At 40.6% G+C, this 10,804-nt stretch overlaps 2 protein-coding genes across 3 annotated transcripts in view; one reads left to right on the top strand and one right to left on the bottom strand.

The window, feature by feature from the left end:
* Nucleotides 1-62: 62 nt before the first annotated feature.
* Nucleotides 63-8,926, bottom strand: LOC102205403 (gamma-aminobutyric acid receptor-associated protein-like 2). Of its 2 annotated transcripts, none has more exons than XM_005751218.2 (4): nt 8,630-8,926; nt 5,919-5,974; nt 4,837-5,009; nt 63-1,225 (listed from the first exon to the last, which is right to left on the bottom strand). In XM_005751218.2, the coding sequence occupies exons 1-4, from the start codon at nt 8,682-8,684 to the stop codon at nt 1,111-1,113; spliced, it is 399 nt and encodes a 132-aa protein (XP_005751275.1). In that variant the 5' UTR covers nt 8,685-8,926; the 3' UTR covers nt 63-1,110. The 2 variants fall into 2 exon arrangements, with proteins under 2 accessions (XP_005751275.1, XP_005751276.1); XM_005751219.2 differs by lacking the exon at nt 8,630-8,926 and adding an exon at nt 7,134-7,389.
* A 2-nt stretch (nt 8,927-8,928) lies between these two features.
* tmem231 (transmembrane protein 231) overlaps nt 8,929-10,804 on the top strand; it is an 8,828-nt gene continuing 6,952 nt past the window's right edge. Inside the window, exons 1-2 of the mRNA XM_005751217.2 lie at nt 8,929-9,084; nt 9,998-10,164. Of these exons, the coding sequence (XP_005751274.1) occupies nt 8,946-9,084; nt 9,998-10,164 (306 nt within the window). The 5' untranslated portion in view covers nt 8,929-8,945. The remainder of the gene's footprint in view (nt 9,085-9,997; nt 10,165-10,804) is intronic.

Consider the following 10,804-nt stretch of genomic DNA (forward strand, 5'->3'; position numbering starts at 1 on the left):
TTACATCATTTATATTTAGCTAAACTCATTCACAGGTTATTATGAATCAGGGGGAATCAGAAGACTGTTGGAATATTTTATTAGTGCTGTCAGTGTAATATTCATAGAATAACTCCCACTGAACATTTCAGAACTTAATGGGTTTGAACAGAAATGTTACATCTTTAAAAGTTCAGTGAATTAATAATAATAAATAACGAGGCTTCGGTTGTTTGTGTCTCTAAATTGAGGAAATATTCATTAAGGTTTTATTAAGTATAAGGTTGTTTTGTCATTAATTGTATTTTGTTTATATGTTAATTTTTTTTCTGACGGTATTTTAAAACTTCAAGTAAAGTGTTGGATTTTTTGAAGCAGTTCAATGAATTCGTGTTTATCCAGCACAACATCCTGTGCAGACTACCGTCGGGCTGGGGCGGTCTCGGTAACATCCTGAGGAGTGGCGCCGGCTAACATTCACGTGCTTATGATCAACCTTCAAGCCTATCCTGGGCCTTCTAACGAGTATCTTTTGTCTTGTGGTGAACATTTCATACATGATATGATGAGCAATACAAAGAATTCTAGTCACAGGATTACTGCGTCTCTTTCTCACTTCCACTGAACATAAATATCTGTGACAACAAATAAAATGGAGCATGACTGTGTCACATAATGATTGGTTTGTGCATGCGTGTGTGTGTGTGTTTACTAACAGTGCCAGGATGATGAATGGTATCTGAAGTGGCTTTAATGTACATGACTGTTATTCAGATTCGCGGCAGTGTTAAAGATAATTCTCTCAGTAACTGGCCTTGAAACGGAGATCATGATAAAGTTCAGCGTTTTTTTGTTTGTTTGTTTGTTTTTTACATCATCCAAGCATCTGGGGAAAAAAGTTTGTTTATTGTAGCAAACTCGCATCATAAATGAGCAGTTTTAAGTATCAAAAGCTGATCAGAAATGCGAGTGCCAAATGTGTAGGTGCGTTACCTGTGTAACACATGTAAAGGCCGATTTCTGAAGCACTATGCACCAGTATATGTTAAGCCCTAATGTGTCGGTGTGTTTGGGGTTTTGTGTGTGTGTGTGTGCAAGCGTGTGAGAGAGAAACTAGTAATCAGTTATGCATTAACCCTGTGCTGTATAAAAGGCCTTGTAACCAAAGGTGTTTTCTCCGCTGTAGGCCACGTACAGAAAGCCGTCCTCGTCCTTCTCCTTGTCGTACAGCTGGCCCATCGTCAGACTGAAACACAGTAAAAACCGAATAGTTAGATGATGCACAAAACAGAGTCAGACATGTCTACAGGCTTTACCTAAAGACAGATTCGACACCATTGCATTACTGCGCCGAGTGTTTATGCCACCTTCATCTTTTTGTTTTGAGAGGTCATGAGTGTGAGCTTCTGAATAACATGCTGGTTTCTGACTCATATCATGACCATAATTATTAAATCAACTTGATGTTTTACTCAGTATCACTTCAAACTACTTTGAGTTAGCCCATTAAGTAATCAGGAACGTGAAGTCACAGAGCAAAGAACCTCAGGAGTCGCCCCCTGCTGGCAATTAAAACAAATGCATATTGTGGAATAGATTCACTTTTAGGCCAACACCGTATAAAAAAAGGCCTGGGCAACAAACACATTACACCGACAGAAGCTCCTCGGCCTTGGAAACCCGTATCATTAAGCTCCTGGTGCACAGTTAATGTGCTGATGCCACAGGACTGAAATTCAATGAGACTGAAAACCGGATTCAGAAGCTGAGCCTGAGGTGTGGCCCAATACTAGCTATGTGCATTCTTTATATACAGTGCACAGATATATCAAAATCCTTCTTGAAGCAACTCTCACCACTCTATAGTGACCTTGGTAATTCCACCCAGCAGTTATTTGGGCAGCTCCACCCTTTAAATGGAGGAACAGATATAAAAGTAATTTGAAACTGTAATCTAAGTACCAGGATTTAACTGCATGTACTGAGATTTTGTAGACACAAGTTGATATGTGATGATAACTTGTCTGTGGTTTTGGGCGTTTGACAATCATTCTAGCAAATGTTCCTCCTCAGGGTTCATGCGGGAGATCTGTGGATAGACCCACTGCCAACCCAAAAGGGCAAACCTGCTATGGGCTAGCCTAGTTTAACCCTCAAGGCCCAGATCGTGGTTTTCTGTGGGTTTGCCTGCAGAAAACCTGCACTTTCACACTGTTCAAAGTTAAACTGCAGAAGCAGAACTGCAGACCGTGTGCCTTTAAAAGTAAAAGTTAGCTGCAGCGTTTACTTTAAAGGTGGGAACTGTGTCGATTTTACCACAACAACAACTAGTAATTACTGAGAATTACCTGGGAAATCTGCCAACCAGTCTAGCATTGCACATTTCCTTAGCAACCAGTGGTTATGTCATGTCAAATATAACAAAGACCTGAGCAATGTTAAGCCCTACTGTGTCGGTGTGTCTAAATTTCATTAGACTCACTGTCAAATCTGATAAAAACTACAGGCCGTCTGTTTAATACCTTCAATGGGAGCGTGAGGTTGAGAGCTCAGCAATTACAGCCAGATGCATGTTTTTGCAACATGAACATGAACATTCCTCACAACAGCTGATTTACGTGTGGAATAAATTCCTCATAAAAAATGAATTTAAGTTTTAAAAATAAAAAAGAGCCGCTAGTGGTTCCTCCTTCTGGTTCCATTTATCAAAGCTGTGGACTGTAGGAGCTGTGCTTCTGAAACATCTTTGACATCCTCTTGCTAAACAACTACTTGGAGCAACCACATCAGTAGAGACGATGCCAAAAAACGTTGTCCCGGAGCCAGTCTTTTTTGTGGAACTGGTTCTAGATTTGGCTCCAGCATTATTGCTTTGTTAGTGAAGAGGTGGCATACGTGCTGTGGCTAGACTTTAATAAGGAGAGCAGTATCAGCGTGCTACAAAGCACTCAGAAGCAGATTCCTTTGATAAGCCGCCTCTCTCTGATCCCATCCCGTCCCGCCTCCACCAGTCAGAGCAGATGGCTGCACCTACTTGTTTCTGATGGACACTTCTTCCTGTTAACAGGGAGTTTGCCCTCCCCACTTTTGTCAAGTGCTTCCTGATAGGGGGCCTTGTGATTGCTGGGGTTTCTTTCTAATAATGCAGGGTGTTAACCTCACAATATGAAGCACAATGAAGTGACTTTTGTTAGAAATTGGTGCTATATAAGTAAAACCGGATTTAATTGAATAAACGACGAATAGATGAGAGACTTTCACGCTGCCTTATGAAAGAAAGTACAGGAGCATAAAGAGCATAAAACTGCTTCTTCCCATCGACCATCAGGCTACTCAACACTCACACCTAGAAAACTGCTGATCCCTGTGCAATATCTACCTTAAGTGCAAAGCACTATAGTAAAAATAATATATGGTGGAGAGTGATGTGTCATGATTTAGAAGATGAATCATCGTGAACATAATTCAATGACCACTAACAATTACGGTGGACAATAACACGTCCACGTTAAGTTGCGCTGATGAACTGGATTATTTAACATTAGCTTCACCACTACGTGAGCTACCTGGATATTCTTTGCCTCTCTGAAAGGACTGTGACAGCGAGCTCTGTCTGTCTGGGTCAATTTGAGGAATTTACATACACATTACCTCCTCTCTTCATTTCTTGCGCTTTTTCATGGTCTTTTATGGTTGATGGTGTAGCCACAGAAGAGAATTTTCTTCGAATACATACAGTATCACTGTTTTTAGTATTTACAGCTGTTTAGTGCCGGTAGGACACGTGACCCAAGGGCAACTAAACACAGGACAGCAAAGTGTCCAAAGAGGAGCAGTGTTTACACAGACATGACTTCTTTCTGGTGAATGGGAGCAACGCACAGAACTTAGAGGAGAGAAACAAAGTATCGACGCTATCGCACTAGTATCGCTCCAATACCAATACCAGCGCTGGTATCGATACTACCGATATTTGGATCGATCCACCCTTGACGCCCCCACCCCTTCTATAATATTCACCTACCTCTATTATTTCCATCTATTCCACTGTTTACCCATACCATTGATAAAGCTGCTAACATTAGGATTAGCCCCTATGTACTTGGTGTTTTTAATTATGATAATATATTACTCTTTTATTCTTGTTCATGTTTGTCTGTATACACCAAGTTCAGCTGTGCTTCCAGTTTCTTTGTTTATTTAACCTTACAACAACCATGAAGCTTATTCCATCTTAAAACTGGTGAAAGTTTTGATCGAGGTGAAAGTGTAGCTTCAGACTCAAATGGAGCTGGAAAAGAAATACTTCTACATACGATCCTGCTCATCAGTTACACAAGATGAATGGTTAAACACATTTTAGGTAACACACAGTGCGCACATTACAGCTTTGATAACGTCAGGCTGTTGATCCAGGGTAAAATGTGGCTAACAGATTTTAAACATATTTATTTTTATGTATTTATTGCAGAAATTTTGCTGTAACTATGTAATGAATTCTGGTGATACGGCCAAAAACCACTAAACTCGAATCAGTTAATTCTTGGTTCCCAGGAGACATCTGAGTGAGGAGAACAGATGCTAAAAAAATCAACGTAACTCACATTTCTTTCTTAAGCTACAACTACAGAGTACAATTCATGCAATTCAAAGTAAATATTAACAATATACAGCATAAATATTTATTTCAAAGGTATTGTTAAACTCAAAAAAAGTTCAAATCATCTAACACATTTACATTCAATAAAATTATCGAGAAGAATGTGTTGGCACAAGGTTTTTTGGTCTCTGTGGTGCACACTCATGAGTTTGACCTTTAAATCTACTGACTTGCTGCAGAACGCAGCGCACTCTCACCTGGACTGGGGGACCGTTTTGTCAACGAAGAGGAAGATGGCTTTCTCTGAAGGCAGCTGGATGCGTTTCCTGATGATCCACATGAACTGGGCCACAGTGATGTCAGAGGGCACCAGGTACTTCCTCTTATCTATGTCCACTATCTGAGAGCCAGAAACCTTCTCCACTATCACCTGGAGTGCACACATTAACAGACAAATGCATTCTTACACACTGTGGTCATGCTGTGTGTGGGCCACAAATCTCCCAATACTGTAGCAAACACCTGCACTCCCTATCTGAAAGCTTCTGGCTGACCATTAAGCTTAGCCTTACAATAATGTCTGTGAGTGAAGTTGTAAGAACATGTGTCACCAGTACGCCCTCAGCAGCAAGGTACTTGTAAGGTTTTAAGGTGCGTCACAATCCATGGCTGATAGTCCATCTTCTATCCACGCATGTTTTTATTGCATTTGCAATTTTCACTGGCTGAATGCAACACCAAACGTCACAGAGCCATAACTGTGGCCCATCCCAGCTGCCATAGTGCGAGAGGTAGAGTGTGCCCAGGCTGTCGCTGCGTCTGTGATGCACAACATCATTAAAGGATTCAGACAAAGGAGGGAAAATCCCACTGCACAAGGGACAAGGCTGAAAACTAATTTTAAATTTTGCTCTCTGGGGTCCTCATGTTCTACTGCATTAGAGACAGACATGGCTCTCTATAGTAATCACTGCATGGGCTTAGGAATACATTAGTAAACCATGGTCAATAGAAAAAATAGACAAACTGAACAGACCTAGGCACTCTGCTGGGGCCTAACTTAATTAAGACAGACTGAGGAGAAATGGAAAGTTGTCCTGTGGTCATTTTCTGCCTGGATAGGCAGAAGAAAATGGATGGTGGTCTGGTCAATCAGAATCTCAAATTCTTTATGGAAACCGTGAATGTTGCATCCTTCGGGCTAAAGATGAGAAGGACCATCCTTCTTGCTACGGGCCTACAGCTCTGCTTATTTAAACAATGTCAGAGGACTGCACATTTACCTAATCCTGATGTGAATTAAGCAGGTTTTGGGTAACTGCCCTCCCCCACAACTCACCGGTACTCTGTCAGGATATTTGTTGCGTATTTTGGCTGACTCCACACATCGGTGCTCTGAAGGAGAGACAGGAAACAAACAGGAAGTCAGAGATTAAAGGGCTGAGCGAGGCCTCTTGGGATTCCTCTGGCCTTTCAAGCCAAGGCTAGTCAGATATATCGGCTCAAATGCACATTCAAGCACAGCATTAAGGTTGACTGCAGTTTACGCAGACAGAGCGGCGGATGCCTTCTAACATCAACTCACAGTGTGATCATGTGTGTTAAAGTGTTAAAGGCATTACTGTCACAGATCAGTAGTAAGTCACATCAGCAGCTTTTATTAAGTGATTATTATATCAGGAGGAGGAAAGAGCATCTATTGGAGGAAAGACTGCATGCAGCAGGGAAAACAATGAACAGAGGTCAGAGAGGATGAGGTGATGGGTGAGAAGATGTGTGCTTCATTTAGGTGCACACTTTCATTAGCCCAGTTAAGAGGCCTACTTTTGCTGTGTGTTTCTTTAAAAAGGAACTTCGAGATTATCTGAAGAGAGTATGGAGACAAAGGCTGAGGAGCAAAGCCGTTCCAGCAATCTAAATTTGGAGAGAACTTTACACCAAACTCAGTTCCAAATTCTGGCACATTATTAATAAACATAATAACACTTACACTGTTTGTGTTAGGTGTTACCAGCTCTGAATCACTGAGGAAGCCCTCTTCAGTACCCATTTAAGTTATAAGGCCTAGTTAAATAGACCCTGGAGGGGGTTACCCAGCACCATGAACCAACACAAAAAGTTGTAGCCCTACTGCATACAGCCGAATTTGCCACAACAGTCCCTGACAGCCCTTAATCATGTTATTACCACAGGGTTTTAAGTAGTGATTACATATAGGCAAAGCAACATTAAATTGTGGGATTTTTAAATGCATTTTGGTTAAGAACATGCATGCAGTGGAAAAACACATTTCAGGGTAGGATTGATTGGATGCATCAGGGATATGAAAGGTGAGCCGGATTTTGACAGCGGTCATAACACTTGCAAGAATAATCTTAGCATTAGTTGCTAGCCATGCAGCATCAGCCATCATGGATTTATATGCTGAGGCAAGCAATACATTTCTACACCTATATGGGATGAGATGGCAACAATGGATGCGGAGAAAAAGACAGAACGGAGGGTGCGTGACATGACAAGATCTCTCGTTTCATAACAATCCAAACCCCTTTACCGAGGGAATGGTCCTCTTTAAACATCCATTTCATCTTTGCTGGATCCCCGCACTGACGCGTGACGGCAGGGTCGAAAGGCGGGCTTCTGAATCTGCGGATAATGTCCAAAAATCCAGACAAAAGCGGTCAAAACAAAACGTCAACAACCCCGCTGAGCCAGGAGCTTTCAGCTGTCCGTCTATCAGGGAGGTGACGTCACTGTCTGACACAGGGGAGGTGCTGATGGTTTTGGTGCTGCCTTCAAGTGCTCTCAGTCCAGCTACGAATGCAAGGGTGTCAACCATAAGGTCCGGGGGCCATCTTCGGCCGGGCAAAGTGAGTGTAATCAGGCACATTGGGGGGTTTTGGAAAATGTGAAAGATGACAAATATTGGACTTTTAACTGTATTTTCATACCTTTTACAGATTTTCCCACCTCATAGCCATTCATAACAAAGTAATTAAGTAACAAATAAGCAATTAAATGATGCTCTACTAGAGCAATTTATTGATTTGCAAAAAGTCCACAGACAAAAAATAAAATAAAAAATTAACAACTAAAACTTTCTGTTATATAATTACAGAACAGTCTGGGCAATGAGATAGCAGAATTGTTTCTCTAATTTTACACATGTATTTTTTTTTCTTTTACAATATAAGCCCAGAATCATTAAGGCTGGTGTTACTTTTTCACTAACTACAGTAGAAAAACGTTATTATGTAGAAAAAACGATTTGGACTGTAAATGTGCAGTTAAACCTCTGGTCAATGACAATAAGCACAGTTTCACTCATCTGGCCCACTTAAGATCAAGTCTGCATGTGGGCCACAATGTAAAATGAATTTGACATCGGTGTTAATGCATAATGAACCCATCCAACCATTCATAATAATAATAATAATAACAAACACAAAATTATCTTTAATGATGATTTATTTTCTATTGTGTACAATTATATATTATGTAGCAATTAATGTCTTATTTTAAGATGAAAACTACCACACAGAATTACCACTACTATGTGACTGCATAGTGAAAAATAAAGAATATTTAGATTGGCATGTAAAGGGAAAATGCACAATGAACAGAAAGTGATAGAAAAAACCCAACAGACACGTGTTTGCAGACATACCCAACTGAAAACATAGGCAAATACAGGAAGTGGCCTGAAACGGGTGCAAATTGACGAGATGCAAAACGACCAAGACACAAAGTAAGAGACACAAAACCGCCTCAAAGAGAAACTAAAAAATAACCAGAGACCCCCCAAACCCCAAAAAAAACGAAAAAAAAAACCCCGCAAACAACTTGAAACAGACACAAAGAGGGCCGCAAAGCGAAGCAAACTGATGAAAACGGTGATGAAATTATTCAAAAGTCAAAATTACAAGACATAAATGCACAATAACCACAAAAAATATAGAATCCCTGCCTGTAATGCGTTTCTGCTTCTGTACACGTTTTGTGTGTGTGTGTGTGTGTGTGTGTGTGACCCCTGCTAAGGGTGCTCCTCACCGTGCTGGTATCGCGTGAATGCAGCACAAACGCGAACACTGGCAGTGGCAGCCATGGTAACCGCCAGACGCTAAGCTAGGAAGGAACATGGCGCGGTACTTGGTGCTAACATAAATAGCATGTTAATTCACCGTGTTTTTGACCAGTGCCCTACTAGACTCACTTCATTACGGAAGCGGTTAGATGACTAAGGGATAATTTGTGGTTGCTTAGCATTTTATTGTCGATTTGCCCACGCTGATCCTCCGAGGGCTTTCCGTCGGTTTAGCATCTTTGCTATCTGGAAGACTGAGCTGTTTATACCTCCAGCACACTTATGGCTTTCTATGAGGTGTACTCTCACCCGGCTTTGATTCGGTACAAAACGAGCGTGTGCACGAAAGCCACGCTGTTCCTGGTTGTGGTTCTGTGCCTCACCTACATCCCGCCTCTGCTGGTTGCTTACAGGAGCCAAGGTACATTTACGGTCCAGAAACTCTACATGCGCTCTAAAAACTACACCCTTTAACAGCCACACATGCCACGCTAATAGAAGCAAAATATTTGTTTGCACGTCACTCATGGAAAAACACCCGGGTTGCGCCACGCCATGGAATTTTCATAGATAGATTTTGCTGGTAAGGCAAAATCCAGTGGCACTTCCTCTATTCTCCCAAGGCTGTTAGGTATCAAAGCATGGGACAAGCCATGAAGTTTTAAATTACATTTATAAAACTCCCGATTGAAGCTTTTATACACCTATTAAGATTCATTTTGCACTATCAGACTTCATTTATCTCTGTCAGGAATCACAGGCTCCCTGTTTCTCTTATTGCTCTCGTATGACTGTGAAACATGTTAAAACGCTTAATGTCTCATGTCTGCTTTAAACAGAAAACACATAGAAAGCATTGTACGTGGTTGTTTGATTGGCAGTACTTATTTTCATGTTTACTGATAAACAAGTGGTTGGTGGTGTCCATGTGTAAAATGACAACAGAGTTGAAAACAGAAGCCTTCAGTGACATCATCAAGCTGCTTCTGTTTTCTAAATGAGGATAATTTAAGAAATGTATTTTAGTATTATTTTCACTGACTTTGAATACAGCATGGTTGTTGGAGCCAGACCAGCTGTTTTGGGTCTTTCAGAAACTGCTGATTTACCGGAATTTACTGGGATTTCCCCACACAAAAATCTCAACTCCAGTCTCTTGACCTCCAAGGAGTGGTCCAGCAATTCATTTATTTATTTATTTATTTCAAATGGGTGCTAGTCTGATTTATTTTGCATATGTCTGTAATTACACCAAGTAAGTAGTTGTAGAAAACTGAACAGTTTGAGTGGTACAAATACATGCTCCTTGTTCTCAAACTTGTTTTTAATTTTAGGTTTTTGGATAAAAAGGAGCACTTATGAGGAACAGCCAGTTGTGAGATTCCAGTATCAGACTCTGCTTGTTGCAGCAACCAGTACTAGGGGAGAATATGTCGCCTGGAGCACCTTCCCCCAACTTAACAACATGCTAGGAGCCAACCTCCGGATTCCTGCTGTCACTGTAAGAATGTGTTCACAACACGCCACTCAAATCAGCACGGTGCTTAAGTTCTCTGGTAACAAACTACAGCAGAATCGATCCTGTTTTAATAGAAGACATGATATTTAAGTAATGAACTAAAGCACTGTGTTCACAGTTGAGTTTTTTGAGCAGATGACTGGATTGGATTAGATGAGATTAGACAGGTGATTAGAGTTTATGCTGAAATCAGAATTTAGAAGTAAGAAACTTGGCCGTGGTGTAAGCTTCATTTTCATGCTCATTCTGTGTATTTGTGAATGGTGCTTGTGACCAAAGTAGCTGTTAGTGAGTGCATCAGTGTTTTTTAGAGGTGGGAATCACCATACATCCCACGATACAATATTATCACAATACTTAACTCACGATACAATATTATCACAATACTTAACTCACGATACGATATTATTGCAATTTTTTAAAATATTTTGTGATATTCAGATTCTGTACATAAAGGTAAACTTTATCAGTATTCATTTTATCTAATAACAAAGTCTCACACTCAGTCTTTCTCTCATTTCAGTCAGTTTTATTGTTGACAAACTGAACGGTTTGTATTACAGTCTAATCCAAATTAACTGAATGCAACCATCTGGTACAATTATAGCTATTCTGAACTATG

Source organism: Pundamilia nyererei, unplaced genomic scaffold, assembly GCF_000239375.1.
Source record: "Pundamilia nyererei isolate P.nyererei 1_Seehausen unplaced genomic scaffold, PunNye1.0 scaffold00303, whole genome shotgun sequence".
Taxonomy (NCBI): domain Eukaryota; kingdom Metazoa; phylum Chordata; class Actinopteri; order Cichliformes; family Cichlidae; genus Pundamilia; species Pundamilia nyererei.